At 49.7% G+C, this 17032-nt stretch overlaps 1 protein-coding gene across 1 annotated transcript; it reads left to right on the top strand.

Moving 5' to 3' along the window:
• Positions 1 to 4336: 4336 nt before the first annotated feature.
• On the top strand, positions 4337 to 17032 carry SCN2B (sodium voltage-gated channel beta subunit 2). The gene is made up of 4 exons (XM_079103999.1): positions 4337 to 4599; positions 12031 to 12197; positions 12486 to 12696; positions 13334 to 17032. Exons 1-4 carry the CDS (start codon positions 4530 to 4532, stop codon positions 13531 to 13533), a joined length of 648 nt encoding a protein of 215 aa, XP_078960125.1. The 5' UTR covers positions 4337 to 4529; the 3' UTR covers positions 13534 to 17032.

Below are 17032 nucleotides of genomic sequence, written 5' to 3'. Positions count from 1 at the left end.
CTTGTCTAGAAGGTGAGCTCTCACGGGGAGCTGTGTCTCAGTCATATCTGGGTCTACAGTTTCTAGCCCAGTGTGAAGTACATAGGGCCATTAAATAGGTGTAGTAGTACCTTCTTATCCCTGGTTTCAGTTTCTGCAGTTTCAATTAGCCATAGTTAACTGTGGTCTAAAAATATTAAATGAAAAATTCCAGAAATAAACAATTCATAAGTTTTAAATTGAATAGTGTGATGAAACCTTGTACTTTCCAGCTTCTTCCCAAGCAGCATATATGTTACTTCTTTGTCCAGCAAATCCATGATGTGTATGTGGCCTGTCCATTAGTTACTTAGTAGTGTTCTTGGGTGTCAGATCCACTGCCATGGAATTCACTGCCATGGAATTCACAGTGGTATTATCCATGGTTTCGGGCATCAGCAAGGGTCTTAGAACATATCTTCCTACGACAGTATTTGAGCTTGTCGAATGAGTGACTTGATTTATATATGAGTAAATGTACCCAGCGTCACAGGAGCACAGAAGAAAGAAGTAATTTGAAGATTAGGAATACATGACTTTGAAGGAGAACAAGGGGTGTTTTACCCCTGAGCTACACCCCCAATCCTTTCTATTTTATTTTATTTTTTTAACTTTGAAAGAGGGTCTTGCTAAGCTGCCCTGACTGGCTTCAAATTTGTGATTCTCCTGCTCAGTCTCCTGAGTCACTGGGATTACAGCAGGGTAGCACCATGCCCTCCTGGAGCAGATGTTTGAAGACAGACCATGAGCCTTCTAAGCAAGCAAGAGAGGAAGGGCTTTCCTAGACAAGGAAAGTGCAAAGGAAAAGACAGATGCTAAGTGCTGTGAAGGGTCAAAGAAACCTTGGTATGGAATGGCTTGAGAAGGATGAGAGAGGTGGGGAGGAGAGGGGTGCGACGAATCCCTACCTTGAACCCAAGAGCAGTCTGCTGTGTGCTCTGTAGATCAATCATGCTGGCATTTAATCCCAGGCCTGTTCCTGTGTACTATTCTCCTCTCCCCAAGCCCCCAAACCTGGCTTCTCATTGAACTATTTAATATTGGTTGAAGGTAGCACTTCTCAAACTTTAACATGCTCAAGAATTACCTGGAGCCTGGAGGGGCTGGGGATGTAGCACAGTGGCAGGGTGCTTGCCTAGAATGTGTGAGGTCCTGGGTGCCATTCCCAGTACCACCCAGAAGGAAAAAAAAAAAAAAAAAAAAAAAAAAAAAAAAAAAAAAAAAAAAAAAAAAAGAAAGAAAGGAAGGAAGGAAGAAAGAAAACACCTGGAAAATGCAGATTCTATTCCTTGGGCCTGTGACTCTGCGTTTCTAACAAGTTCCCAGGTGATGCTGATGATGCTGGCCTAGGAACTGTACTTTGAGAAGTTAGACTCTAAAGCAAAAGTAAAGTAGGAGGCTCTCTGTAGCCTTGACTAGACACTCCAAAGGCAAAAGGAAACTGCCTTCCTTTAGATTATGTGTAACACTGCTTTTCTCAGCAGGGTAGGTAATTGATTTTTGTCCAGTAAAATCTTCAGTGGTAAATGGCACCAGGCAGAAAAGCCAAAACCACAGAGCTTCACTACCCCCTACCCCCTGCCACCCCCTTCAAAAAGAAACCCATCTGATGTCTCCATACTGCAAAACACCTCTTTTAAATTTCTGCTTCCTCAGCTTTTATTGGCTCCCAGGGATGGCTTACTCTTTTGAAGCAAATGGGAAACTAGTGACCCAAGTGGGCTATGGGAGTTGCCGAGATAGCTCTCTCCCATCTCCCCTGCTCTTACCCTGCCAAGGCTCTCACCTCTGATCTGGTTTCTACTGACCCTTGGGGTCCTGCAGGGCTGAGTTGGATAAAGGTTATTTGAATTTCAGATACTTAGTTTCTTTTAGCCAAATTCTGAATAGAAGCATAAAAACTTCCAGGTCCATTTCTTGCCTCAGTTGCCTCCAAGACAGAAACTTCAGCACCTAAGTGTGAGATCAAATGAGACAAGGAAGCAGATTCTTTCCATTTCTGGGCCTCACCAGCACCCTTGGTTGCTTTAAGAAAAAGGAGGGAGCCGGCTACGCCAAACCAAAAATCTCTGGCGACAGGGCTAGGCTGAAAAGTGTCTGCAGCAGCGTGGATGGCGGTGCTGCAGACCGGGACTTGGCGGGACGGGCCTGAGCAGGAGCTGGGGTCCTGTGTGTGCCAGTCTAGCCCTCTGGGCACATCTGTGAGCTGCTGATGGTGGAGGAGGCCTCAGTTCTGGAGGGGCAGTGGGGCCAGGGCTAAGCTCTCTTTTCCCTGAATTCCTTCCCCTGGGCTGTGCACTCTGGGGTGAGCCTCCAGAGCCAGACCCTACTGAAGAGACAGAGGCACCTGGGGACGAACTGTGCATGATCCAGGCACGAACTGTGCATGATCCAGGCACGGACAAGCGCGGTGATCTCCTAGATCTTCCGCCTCTCTGCCTCCTGGCAGCTCTGCCTCCAAGCTCTGGCCCCCTTTGCTCCTTCCCTGCCTAGAAAGACTTCAGAGGCCTGGCTAGATTTCACTTTCTCTATGATGTCAGTTTTCTCCTATTCAGTCTTCAAGTTCATTCATTCCTTCAGGCGTGTCCCTACGCAGTCAGTCACCTCCTGGGTACGGATTGTCTACTCTCAGCCAGGCACCGTGCAGGACTCCCTCCTCCTCCACTTCCTGCTCCTTAGCACCTCTGTTTACATAAATCTTCAAAGGCTGATTGCTTCACCTGTCCCCCTAGTCTCTTCCCTGCCTCTCTCTTTCTCTTTAAAAAATATTTTTAGTTGTTGATGGACACAATACCTTTATTTATTTTTTTTTATGTGATGCTGAGGATCGAACCCAGGGCCTCATACATGCTGGGCGAGCGCTTGCCCTTCCCTGTGTCTCTTAAAACAACCTAGTGTTGGCCCATCTCCCTCCCTGGGTGATAAGCAATACAGAACACTAGGAAGACTCAGCGCTTCACAAAGATCTGAATTTGAATCCTGGCTCTTAACCAGGTGTAAACTGGGGTGGGTTAAGCCCTAGCAGCCTCTGCTTCTTCATTTACAATTTAAAAGAGCAAGAAAGAAAAAGAGAGAAAGAAAACACCGGGCTAGGATTGTGGCTTTGTGGTAGAGTGCTTGCTTAGCATGTATGAGGCACTGGGTTCGTATCCTAGCACCACATGTAAATCAATCAATCAATAAAATAAAGGCCCATCAACAACTAAAAAAAAAAAAAAAAAACCTCTCCTAGAGTTAAGATTAAGTTGCAATATCACATATCAAGTACTTGGCACAGAGTTCATAGCCTCTTAGGTATTCATATTCCTCAATCCCTCTTTGGCACATAATGACACACAAATGGCCCTTTAAAAATGCTTGGGATTGCCTCAAGAGACTCTATATTCCACTTGACCATGTTTCCTTTTTTGTCCAGGGTTACCTTGCTACTCCCTCTCCAAGTTCACCTACTTGTGACATTAGCCTATTTTTTTCTCCTTTAAAAGAAAAAAAAAGTTTCAAATCTCCACAACAGAGGAGAGGACTGTACAATGAACACCTCACAGCCATCTCCAGTCAGCAAGACCACCTTCAGCCTCGTCTATGCTGTTGACACACACTTCTTCCACCTTTTTGATTTTAACCCCTGAAATATTTTAAAGCAAATTCCAGTCATATCATGTCCCCTATCAACACTCCTGTGTGTATCTTTAACAAAGACGCTAAAGAACATAACCACAGTAGTATTATCACAACTCACAAAATGAAGAATTTCTCATTTGGGGTATCTAATACCCACTCCATATTTTCATTTTCCAAATTGTCTCAAAAATGTCATTTTCCTGTTGATTTGTTTGCATCTGGGTCCCCAAGCCGTTGGGTTCCATCTGATTGTAGGATCTCTTCGGTGTTTTTGCACCAACCTCCTTGCATGTTCTGTTTTCCGTGGAAATGCCGGCACGATGAGGGTCATTACTTCCTGAAAAGTCTCTCCAGCTCACTTCCCTGAACCCTTCCCAAACAACATAAAAACAAGCATTTCCTTTTTAGGTCTTTTTTTTTGGAGGGGGCGTTAAATGATGAAAAAAACTCCCTCCTGTTTGCAGCTTTGAAATAAATGTATTCCTCTAACAGTTTTCAAAATCTAAAAAGCATTCCAAGAGAAGTAGAAAGGCAGGATTTGCTTTAGTTCTTACTTGAGAAGGTGAAACTTTCTGGAAACTTTGTTCTTTTCAGAAAGACTTTTTTATGCCCTCCCACCTGCTTTTTGAAATCCACCAACCACAATATTTACTCCATCCCCCTTTTTCTCTCTCTCCCTTCCACACTCCCCCTCTCTCTCTTTTTAGCAGCAACATACAAGTCGGCCATATTAGAGAGATGGAAATAAAGCTTCCTTAATGTTGTATATGTCTTTGAAGTACATCCGTGCATTTTCTTTTTTAGCATCTAACCATTCCTCCCTTGTAGTCCTTGGTCCCTCAAATCACCCTCTCCCATAGCCCACCCGCCTAACATCTCAGTCTCTGAAAATGCACAGGGATGCCTGGCTACCTCGCCCTGCCTTCAGTCTCACGGGGCTCAGTCTCTTTTTCACTTTGGGTAAGTTAGACCCACATCTGCATGCTCCTGAGGGTTCAGAAGTGCAGCTGCAGCTGGAGGAGGAGGGGGCAGGGGGCAGGAAGGAAGACAATGTTAGCGCTTCCCTCTGTGTCCTTGGGAAAGGAGGCGCTGGGGACTGGGGGGACGTTGCTGGGACTGCAAAATGCTGGGACAGCTTGGTCTCAGAGATGTTGGTCAGGGTATCTGAGTGTTGCTCAGGGATGGATGAAAATTATCAAGGGAGGTGATGTTTTAAAGAATTTCCCTGAAGTGGACCGATGTGGGGGTGGGGCAGCGGGTAGGCTGATCTGCGGAGTCTCTTCGAGATTTTTTTTTGTTTTGTTTTGTTTGTTTTTTTAGTTGCTGCGGATGTGGGGTCCTGGGGCTTATGGCTTCTTTAAAAGGTTTCTTTCGCAAACCTTGATTTTTGGATCCTGGTGGACTCAGGGTAGAGACACTGTGAGGGAGAGCTGGGAGTGGAAAGTTGAGTCTGGGTCTGGCGTCCTGAAAATCTGCCCCACTGATTTGTTGGAATGTGTGTGGGAGTAGGTGGGAAGCAGGCTTGAGGAATGATCTCTGGATTGGGAAAACTGCAGAAGCAGGCACTGGGGGATGGTGGAGGAGGCACCTTTGGCTTGGCCAGATGGAATGAGGAGGGGTCAGGTGAAGAGATTCAGGAGAAAGACAGAGAAAAATAAATGGAACCCCTGGGCCAAGCAAGAGTATGGCCCTTTGAAACTAGGCTTGGAACTGTCCAGCAGTCTCATGGACTGCCCTGTCAAATCGGTCCCGAATGTCAATTTCATATCGGACCACTCGTAGACTTCCTGGTGGGCAAGTGGGCTAGAAGGTTAGCTGTAAACCTGCCTCGTAGATAGTTTCATTCTTGCTCCTAAACTTACTCATTGCTGGTGCAGTGACCGAGTCAAGTTCAAGGATTGTCAGTGGGAATGTTCCCTGTCACCAAGTTTCTGTCTGTCTGTCTGTCTCTCTGTGTATGCCATGATATCCGGCAGGAGTGCTAAGCAGAGATATTCAGAGCCCCCGACAGGACTGCATGATAAGTCCTATTAGCTGTGCTGAATTATTTGGCATATTAACAACAGTACAGTTATGTTGTGGAAGCTTAGAATTGGACCTGGGTTTGAAGCCAACATAATTATTTACTTAATGACATGGGCAAGTTACTCAATCTCTTTGAGTTGCAGTTGTCTCAGGGGTAAACTGGAGGCTCCCTCTGGCTGGATGTTAAGGATCTGCCACATAGCAGGGTCTCAATAATGGTTAACCTTCTAAGCACTTTTCCATGAGCCCAGACCCAGAGCGTCTTGCTTAATCCTCACAGCAATTGTATGAGTTAGATATGATTATTATACTCACACTACAGGGAAGAAATGGGTACAGAGAAGTGAAGTAACTTGCCCAATAAGGTCACATGAGTAACATAAGGGGAGCAGAGATTTGAACTCTGTGGGGGTCTGACTGCAGTACCTCATCTTAAATGTTGGGCTTTACTGCCCCCAATGTTCAAGAAATGGTACTGCAGTACCAATCATGCTGGTAGAATTTCAAGTGCAGACTAAAAGGGGGATTTGGGAGAGTAGGCTGCATTTGAGAAACCAGAGGTGAAGGAGAGGCACCTTCCCTCTGGAGTTAGGGAGAGCTTCCTGCCAAGGGGAGGCAGCCTTGTAGAACCATACCTCAGAGAAGAAAGTAAGGGTTCAGTGAATAGGATAAGGAACTGCAGCTTAGGGGAAGGTGGATTCTGGGATAAGATCTGGTGTAGGAGGTGTGAATGGTTGCAGGAGGAAGCTAAAGCTCCTGAGTGGGGAGGATGTAGGGATGAAGACTTTGAACTTGAACTTGACTGGGCCTATGTTGAGGCATGCCCCCATACTCCAAGGCTGAGGGCTGTGTGAACAACAGAACTGGTGGTTGTAGCAGCATGGATCACCAGGATGGAGGGATGCCACAAGTGTTGATGGAGGGGACTGTACGGGGCGGGGCTCATAGGGATGCCTGTAGAGCTGAGAAGAGGAAGGGCTGACTGGGCAACTGGTACCCACAACAGAAGCACAGGAGGCTGGTTTTTTAGCTCAAAACATTCTGAATGATTGGGCTCCCTAGAGTTTTTCTCAAGATCCTTGACTCTGCAGTCACTGACCTGATTACTGAAGTCTGAGCTCTGTTACTGGAGGCCCATGAAGTAGAATCTGGTCTTCACTCAAGCCCACTGCTGGCATCAGGGACCCAGAATTTTATTGAGTGCCTACTGTTCCGGGTGCCCAGGATACCAAGATGAACAAGAATCAGTTCCCCAGAGCCTCTTAAGAGACACAGGCACACACACAAACAACAGCTATGCAAAATTGTGTGTGCCATACTATCCGTAATAATGATAACAAAGCAGCCACCTGTTGTCAAGGGCTGTGTGCCAGGCACTGTACAGAGCTTTATACGAGTGGGAGGTCACTTAATCCTCAAAATGACCTCAAGAGGTAGGCCCTATGGTACAGATGGCCCCTATATGTTTGATGAGGAAACTGAGCTACCGGAAGGTTAACTATCTTGCCTAAGATCAGACAGGGGCACTAGAGCCCTGGTCTTGGCCACTATGCCATTCTGCCTCCCTGTTATGGGGAAGAGATAGGAACAGGCCTGGGGAGAGGACCAGAACACTGGGGAAGCTGTCACTCAGGCTACGCTTTATGAGCTGGCATCTGAGGGATGCGTGGGTGAGCCCCAGAGAGAGGGTGAATGAACTTCCCAACCTGAAGCAGGAACATGGGCAAGGGCCTGAAGGAGGAAAATAAGGTGGTGGTTTCAGGAAAAAACAGAACACCAAGGTCACCGTATAAAAGATGCATTGCATGGTAGGATGGAGGCTGGCAGAAGAGGCTGGGATGTAGGTTGGTCCCAGATGGCACAAAGGGCTTGGAAGCCATGAGCACAGGAACCTGGACTCAGTCCTGAAAGCAGCAGGGAGCCATGGGAGGTTTGGAAGTGAGGAAGGATGAGGACACACTGATCCTGGCCTGGTGGCAAGAGCTGGCCAGGGAGGGTCTGAATGGTGAGGCGCGCAGGCCGCCTGGTGGCTGCAGGGGCCGCCCCAGGTGGCAATTGCTTGCTTACTCTTTTTTTGAAACCTGAGAATAAAACAAACCTACATTATAAGATGTTATAGGGTTGGAAAGAAGTGAAGGGCATTCACTTTCAGTCTCTCTAAGAGATAGTGTCTGGCAAATGAGAAAATGTTCAGGGTGACAGCAAGATGGGCCAGTCAGAATCGTGGATAACAAGTGGCCTGTGGGGGTCAGATATGCCCTGGAGAGGGGGTGCCCATCACCGGTGATGTTTTGGAGCAAAGATCAAAAGCCACATCCTTACTGCATCCCTGCTGATTGTTATTTCCTTTATGTCTTTTGGAGATCAGGAGACCCAGGCCCCAGTCCTGTCCCCAAGAGGGACTATAGGAAGACTGTGGACTCTTCTTGTAGGGAGGTTGCTTCAAACAGGTCCATTCCCTTCTGATGAAGCTGCTTGGAGCTGCGGGCTGGAAGTTACGGGGCTGGACCTACCATGTAGACATCAGAAGACCTGGAACATAATCACATCCCCACCCAGCTTGGACCCCTCAACACGGGAGCCAGACCACATAAACTAAAATTCTAACTTAGTCGTTTATAGCTGCCAACCTGGACTATTCACTTAACTTCTTTGTGCTACTTTTCCTCATCTGGAAAATGGTGTGATGACGGGTCATTGTCAGTAGTAAATGAGGGGATTTTCACCTGTGCTAAAGCATCACCTGGTACCACAACACTTTTTTGGTGCTTGTGTGGGCCTGGATGAGCTACTTTCCTGAAGCAGCAGAGTTAATCCTGACACCAGAATTTTGCTCACAGCTCTGATCTCGAGCAATAGTTTTCCGATCTTTAATAGATCTTGGACTGGTGGGAGCCCAGTCCCAAACTGTGGAGCTGGGGGTGGTTCTGGTGAGGCCTCAGCAGCCACTTGGACTAGCAGTCAGGTACTGTGATTCTGGCCTCAGCTTGTCCCTGTTCTCTGTGTGTCTCTGTGTGGCCCTTCTTTTCTCACAGGTAAAACCATGGTGTTAGATCTCCAACCCTTGAGGTTCCCCCCAGCTCTGGATTCGTGACCCCCATGTCCCTTCTCTCTCTGGAGATGGGACTTAACGTTTGACCCCTGTGACCGCTAGAGGGCACATGCATCTTGCCTGCTGCCTCCTGGTGCAGGGAGGGTGGAGCAGGGAGCCTGCAATGCACCTCTCTCTGCCCCCTGCTGTTAGCCAGAAAAGGCGTCTCTCCCCACAGCGCTGGCCTTGCTTGCAGCGGAGTGCCAAATCCCTCAGGCTGTCCAGTGGGGTCCAGTTTGAACCCTGCATGTTGCCTGGGGCTGAGGGTGGGGCAGAGGAACAAGGAGGGTGGAACCCACAGGGCCAGCCAGGCTTCACAAAGCATTTCCTTTTTTTGGTCAGGGACCCTGGTGAGGTGGCAGACCTTCCAAGGTAAGGGGCTAGAGAAGCCGGGCATTCCTGGGACAGAAGGTGAACTCAGGACAAGCCGCCATCGGCGCCTTCCCTCAGATTTCTCAGGCTCTGCAGAGTGGGGGTGGTGTTGATGTCTCCTGCACACCCCCTCCGTGCCTGGCACATCATTCAAAATGGCTATGAAAGTGCAGGCTATGGGCACTGGGCTTTTCTCCTCCCGACTGGGGCCTGCTCAGCCTTCCTAGTTGGTCTTCCCCTAAAGAGCACTTAAATGCTCACCTGGAATCCTTGGCCCTTCAGGTGAGGTTTGAGCAGCTATCCCCACTCCCCCATCCTGGGCTTGATGGTGGGGGAAATTGTGCAACAAAACAGAAAACTAGAAGCTTTGCAGTCTGGGTCTTTTGCCAGGTCTGGGGGAATTGCAAGGGACTGGCTTGAGGGGTCAGTCTCCAAAGTACCCTCAGGCCTGGAGGCACCCTGCTGCCCCATCTCTGAAGCCCTTGCTATTCCAGCCACAGAACTAAGGAGAATTTAGGATAATAAAAGTCACTGTTAGCTGAATACTTACGGCTTATGTTAATCATCATAACAACCCTTTGCGGCCTGGTCCCTGCCTCACTCCCTCAGGTCTCACCATTCGCCCCCTTGGTCACTTTGCTTGTTCTACCTCAGATGTGTGAAGGTCATTCCAGCCACAGAGACTTTGCCCTTGGCGTTCCCCTGGCCTTGGAACTCATTCCCTCAAGACATCAAGAGGCTTGCCCCCTCCCTTGAGTTAGGTGCGGCCCAGCTGTCCCCCTCTCAGGGTACTCTTCCCCGAACACCCAAACACCACGAATGAAACAGCTCCCTGTCCATACTTTACTCCTTAAGGCTCCTGTCATGGAGTACTCCCTACAGTGGCATTCATGTTCTTTTCCTTGTGACTGTCTCCCTCACCAGGATACAAACTCCACGACGCAGTGACTCTGCCCCATGGCAATCCCCAGGGCCTAGACTAACTGCCTGGCACATAGTAGATGATTTATAAATATCTAATAAGCCAGGCACCATGGCGCACACCTGTAATCCCAACGCCTCTGCAGCAGGCGGGGCACTGAGGCAGGAGGATTGAGAGTTCAAAGCCAGCCTCAGCAACTTAGAAAGGCCCCAAGCAACTCAGTGAGACCCTGTCTCTAAATGAAATATAAAAAGGGCTGGGGATGTGGCTCAGTGGTTAAGCACCCCTGGGTTCAATCCCTGGTACCAAAAATGAATACATAAAAAAATTAAAAATTAAAATATCTAATAAATGAGTGAGTGATGCTGAACATTACTCTTTTCTTTTGGCAGTGCTGGGCATGGAACCTAGGGCCTCACTAGGCAAGCACACTACCACTGAGCTACGTCCCCAGCATGTTAATATTAAATGCAAATCAAAACTACCCTAAGATTTCATCTCACCCCAATTAGAATGGCGATTATCAAGAACACAAGCAACAATAGGTGTTGGAGAGGATGTGGGGAAAAAGGTACACTCATACATTGCTGGTGGGGTTGCAAATTAGAGCAGCCACTCTAGAAAGCACTATGGAGATTCCTCAGAAAACTTGGAATGGAACCACCATTTGACCCAGCTATCCCACTCCTTGGCCTATACTCAAACAACTTAAAATCAGCATACTACAGAGATACAGCCACATCAATGTTCATAGCTGCTCAATTCACTATAGCCAGATTGTGGAACCAACTTAGATGCCCTTCAGTTGATGAATGGATAAAGAAACTGTGGCATATATATATATATATATATACAATGGAATATTACTCCACCATGAAGAATGATAAAATTATGGCATTTGCAGGCAAATGGATGAAATTGGAGAATATCATGCTAAGTGAGATAAGCCAATCTCAAAAAGCCAAAGGACGAATGATCTCACTGATAAGCGGATGAGGACATATAATGGGGGGTAGGAGGGGTTAGCGTTAGGGTTAGGGTTAGGTTTAGGGTTAGGGATAACGAGGGTGGTAAGAATGGAGGAAGGAAGGACTGTATAGAGGGAAAAGAGGGATGGGAGGGGTGGGGGGAAGGAAAAAAATAACAGAATGAATCAAACAATATTGCCCTATGTAAATTTATGATTTTTAATTAAAAAAATAATAAAAAATATTAGGTTAATCTTTTGGAGTGAAGATTTGACAATATTGGCAGTTAAGGCCAGGGCTAAGGTGAGGCATCATGTCTGGGTCATGATATTTAGGAGGTATTTCCGTGATCCTGACAGCAGAAGCCTCCTCCAATGTCATGTCCTACGCACCTCCCCTAGACTCTGCCCTGCTTAGAATGCCGGCTTGGGAGGGACTGTTCTCAGCTGTGACAGCCTGACTCCCAGTCTCCAGGTCCGAGTCTGGTTCCCACTGGGCCACCTGTCAGCCTCTAGCAGCTCTTCGATGTGCTGTTTCCAGGCCTGGTTTCCCATCCCCATAGACCCATCAGCTGGTCCCTGGAACGGTGCCTCTTCTTCCTGGGCACCTCTCCCCTCCCACTGCTGGTCTGCTCTCTTTTCTGCCTGTCAGCCTGCGGAAGATGAGGGACCTGGTTGGGCTGGGGCACTGCCTCGCCCTGTCCCTGAGCATGGAGAGCAAGTGAGGCCTTCTGACTCTCCATGGATCCTCAGCTGCCTGCCCCATGGCGGGTCACTGCAGCCTCAGCCGAAAGGGCTCTTTGGCCCACAAGGATGGTTAAAGGTGGTGAAGAAGAAGGGGAAACTGAGGCAAGGATAGTGAAGTCCCTCATTCGGCTGGCAAATGGTAGCAAAAGGACTGGGGCAGGTGGAAGACTGCCTCACCTCTTCTACTTCCCCACTGGCTACAGAAGTCTTGTCCTTCCCCTGGCCCTGTCAGCCAGAACCCTCATCAGCTTGTGGCTTTTTCTCCAGTGCCACCAGGGCAGAGCATGGAAGTCACAGTCCCTACTACCCTAAATATTCTCAATGGATCTGATGCCCGCCTGTCCTGCACCTTCAACTCCTGCTACACCGTGAACCATAAACAGTTCTCCCTGAACTGGACCTACCAGGAGTGTAATAACTGCTCGGAGGAGATGGTGAGTCCCTGGGGTGGGCCGGGGGTCGGGGAGGCAGGAGCTTGCAGCATGAAGCCCACCTTTCCCCTCACCTGCCCCTGCGGGCGCACTGGACCCAGAGGACCTGGGTGGGCTGTCTGCTCCAGAGGGCTTTGACATGAGGCACGTCGCCATACCTGCTGTGGCCTTTCTGGGGGTAACTGCCTCTCTACCTTGGTGAAAGGGTGCATGGGAGTAGGGCACATTTCCACTGTCCTTGCAGTTCTTTGCTGTGCAGCTGCCCATCCTGTCCCCTCTCCCACTCCCCAGTTCCTCCAGTTTCGCATGAAGATCATTAACCTGAAGCTAGAGAGATTCCGAGACCGTGTGGAGTTCTCGGGGAACCCCAGCAAGTATGATGTGTCAGTGACGCTGAGAAATGTGCAACTCGAGGATGAGGGCATCTATAACTGCTATGTCATGAACCCACCCGACCGCCACCGCGGCCATGGCAGGATACAGCTGCGGGTCCTCCTGGAAGGTGAGGGGTGGGAGTCAGTCTGCTGTGGGGGCCCCTGATCTTTCTGTGCAGTATTAGCTCAGGGCACTATGGGGAGTCCTTGCGTGGGGTGGAAGCCATCTATTTTCTTCTCTGGTCTCCAAGGGAACAGGTGTTGAGAAAGTCCTTAGAATGGTGTGGATCATGACCACCCCCTTACCATCCTGACCTCTGGTTTATTGAGCACTTACTGCATTCCAATCATAGGGCTGAACTCCATGATTTATGCTTTATCTCATTTATCTGCATGAAAACCTCTTGGGGAGGGACTATTCTTATCCCCATTTTACAGATGAAGACACCAAGGTGAGAAAGTATAAGTTAACCTAAGGTCATACAATTCATAAGTATATTTAGGACTCAATTTGGGTCAGTTTGTTCTCGAAGTTCACGCTCTTAGATAAAAGCTCCCTTCTCTGGGGTCTTTTTGGTGACCTGGGATTTGGTATGGTTCTTAGTGGTCAGTTGCCCTGGTTGATTTTTGGCTTGGACTCAATTCCTGTGCAGAGAGGAGAGTGAAGTCGGGACCCCCATAACACACACAGGCAGGAGAGCTGCTTTGGTTAGGGGGCCCCTTCTCTAGCCCCAGCTAGTGGGTCTGTTTCGTTTCCCTCTCCAGAGCCTCCAGAGCGGGACTCCACGGTAGCGGTGATCGTGGGGGCCTCGGTGGGGGGCTTCCTGGCTGTGGTCATCTTAGTGCTGATGGTGGTCAAGTGTGTGAGGAGGAAAAAGGAGCAGAAACTAAGCACGGATGACCTGAAGACTGAGGAGGACGGCAAGACGGACGGCGAGGGCAACGCGGATGATGGCGCCAAGTAATGGGCAGCCGGCCCTGCAGCCCCTCCCCGCGTCCTGTCTCCTCTCACTCTCTGCCCTGTACAGCGTGACCCTGCCTGCCCTCTTGGTGTGCTTCTCTTGAGCAGGACCCCAGGGCTGACCTGGGGCCTCCTGAACCCCTCACTTCGTACCCCTCCACCCTGCACCAGGAGTGACCCACCTCTCTTCCATCTGAGAACCTGCCATGGCGTCTGGGATGTGTGGGCCCAGGGGAGAGGACAGTCTCTGAGAGGAGGCAGGAGGCCTGTGGGGTCCCACAGAGGATGGGGAAGGCGGGCAGTGGTGGTGCAGCTTGGGGCTTGGTCTGGTGATGGCTTCGGAGAGGAACTGGGGGGGAGGGTGGGCTCTCCTGAGGTGACCAGAGGGGCCTTGAGAAGGCCTGGGCTGTGGCCCTGCCGTGCTCCCCTGGCTGCTCTAGCCCAGAGCAACCCGTCAGGCTGGGAGTGAGGATGGAGTCCTGTCACTGAGGGGGCATGTGACAGGGGTGATTGTGCATTTCTGAAGGAGAGCAGGGCTGAACAAACCTGGACTCAGCCTCGGCCCAGGGAGCTCTGTGCTGGCCCTGGGTTCCATCGCTAGCTGCTGCCCCAGGAGGCTGGCGGTTTGCTATTCGCTACTGATCCATTGCCGGTGACAGTGAGGACAGTACCGGAAAAGCAGCTCCAGGCAGGGTTGTGCTCTACCCTAGGCACCCACCAAGGCCGGCTGAGGGACTGAGGGTGGGGCTCCCTTGTGAATGGGGTTGGCAGCAGTGTGCCTGCTCCAACAGGGCCATGGCCCTCCCCTGAGCCAGGAGCAGCCAGGTTCAGGATCCCAGGCGGTATGCATAGGAGGGCAGCTTCCTTCAGGGCTTTGGGTTGGACTTTTCCAGTTGCCCCAGCAGGGTTCCCATCTAGCTTTTGGCAAGAGGAAGGGAGGGAAGGCTGGAGGGATGTGAGAGAGGAGGCCATGGAGCTGCTGAGCCCTGTGACCTGCCTGGTCCATCTGGAGCCCTGTTTCCTGCTCTCCAGCCCCAGCAGCTCCTTTTGTGGGAAAGGAAGAAGCATGAGCGAGAAGCCAACTTTCACTGCCATTTTACTCACCTTAAAAGGGAATGGTTTAGGCCTGGAGAGAGGGAGAAAGCCAGGGACAGAAACTGCTGACTCAGAGAATATGACCTTGGAAGATCCTCAGAGGTCAACTAACCAAGTCTCTCATATGGGGAAACTGAGGTTTCAAGTGACAGAAACTGAGGGTCCTGCCCCCTTCTCTGGCTTTTTGGTTTCCAGTTTGAATCAACAGAGCCCCTGGTGGTTTTCCTGGTGGAGCCCCTGGGGCCTGATAGGGGGCGGCTAGAGGGGAGGCATTCAGCCCTGCTCCTCTCCCAGGAGCTCAGCCCGCCCTGCTCAGGGAGTTAGGTGTCCAGGGCAGGGGATGAGTCTGGGGAAAGGGGGTGGAGACAGCATCATGACAGTCTCAGGGACCAATCCCTGCCTCTGGGCATGAGATGGCCATTTTGGGGAAAGAGCAATAGCATGTGGGAGATTCAGCTTAATTCACTTCAACAACCATTTATTGAGCATCTGCTCTGTGCCAGGCACCATGCTGGGTGCCAGGGGCACACACAAAGCCATAACAGAGTTGGGGACTGCCAGGTCAGCACTGTAAGGACCAAGGTTTTTTGGTGCATCTACTTCCACCTCTGTAACCACTTCTTCCAGAATTAGAGTTAGGGGAGAAGGAAGGGATTCTAGAATCTGAGCCTTAGGAAGGGAGGAAGGAAGGTACAACTGGGACAAGAGCACAGTGGCCAGGGAGGGTGTGGGCACAGGACGAGGGACGGGCAAATAGCCAGAGGACTCCCAGGTGAGGTGAGTCCAGCTCTTCTGGAAATTCCCAACTCATCAGCTCAGTACCTAACTGCCAATCAACACACTGCCAATGGGGGTGAGCCATGCCACCAGGACGCCTGGAGCAGGTGATACTACCCATCCTTCCAGCCACTCAGCTGGGAGTGGAAAGGTGGGCCGTGGGTACCTCAGCCAACTGAGACCAAGGGTGGTGGGATATACTTCTGCAGCTTGCAGATACCATTTTTTGGTCATCTAGTACATGTCCCCCTGTCCCATGATGTGAGGATCTGCTCTGATGCTGAGAACTTTTCTTTTTTCAGGACTCATAACATTTAGGCAGATCGTTTGCAAGATTCCCTAGGTTCATTAAAAAAGTCCTAACTCCTCTTTAAAAAACCCAAGACTCCTGGGGTCTTTTCCTTCTTTTCCCTGACAGAGTGGAGCCCAGGGAAAGCAATGCCTATCCGTGGGCTCAGAGGCCCAAGCAGATGGGGCTGGGTCAGGACCCATCTCTGTCCCAGGTGCTTGCCCTCACATGCACTTTCTTCTTGAGGCTCTTAGACCTTCCTCAGGGGGTCTCTGAGCTGCCTCCCCGAGGGCAGTGAGGTTGGGAGCAAACTGGGGCTTCTGTGAGTCGAGGTGGGACACCAGTGAGATGTTTCCACAGCAGCCGTTGCTCTGCCCTGCGTCCTAGCTTGGCCAGCAAGCTGGTCCACTTCCGGCTGCATGTTCCCACCACTGTGCTCTGCTGGTTTCAGTCTGTTGGCTTCTCAGCCGCCCCTGCCTCTCCTGCTCTCTCACACCTCCCCCCCATCTGTCTCTTCCTCCTAATTAAGGGCCACTGCAAAGAAGATGGGCTGGCTAACTCATGGGATTTAGCTTATAAGAACAAAGCACAATTTTTCAGGACTGAAATGCCTCGAGGTGCCTTGGAACTGGCTTTGGAAATAGCTATCTGCCCCTCTAGCTATGGACTCATCACAGTTATTCCCAATTTATAAGAAGGAAAGTTGTTTGGATCTATATTTCTTTCTGTGACTCTCCTTGGAGAAGTTGGGCTGGTAAATATTTACAAGGTTAGGTTAAGCAGATTAATCATTGGAAATACTGATCAAGTCCAAAAAGATAGTCCCAGGACATAGGAAATTGGAACAGGTGATAAATCAAGAAATCTTCCTTCCTACTTGTGTCTTAAGGATAGACAGCCTGTGTCCCTTGCTGTGCCTCTTGCTGATGTCTTCCTTTACTGAAGCTTGCTGATGCATTTGTACATAGGCTCTCTGTATAGGTATAGATATATTATATATACAAATCTAAAACATCTCACTACACCCACCCCAAAAGTTACATTGCGGGGAGAGGGTGTAATCACTTCTCAATGTTTTGAGTTGATTCACCAAAGGCAAATTATGGAATGTTCTTATTGCTTTTTGTGCACATGGAGGGGGAAACCTGGCTGCATAAGCAGTACTTATGCACCTCTAGGGTTTATGTGCTGTGTGGTGGTTGGGAGGGGAGAGAAGTCTAAATGGTCCTCTGGGACCCAACTGCAGGGCTGTTTCTGCTTCTGGGAGCAGACTGAGTTTCTTTGGCAGTTTGACTGATTGCTTGGATCTGTTGGCTACAATAAACACACTGTCTCCCCTCAA

This window comes from Sciurus vulgaris, assembly GCF_902686455.1.
Source record: "Sciurus vulgaris genome assembly, chromosome: 11".
Taxonomy (NCBI): domain Eukaryota; kingdom Metazoa; phylum Chordata; class Mammalia; order Rodentia; family Sciuridae; genus Sciurus; species Sciurus vulgaris.
This window is presented reverse-complemented; position numbering and strand designations above follow the sequence as displayed.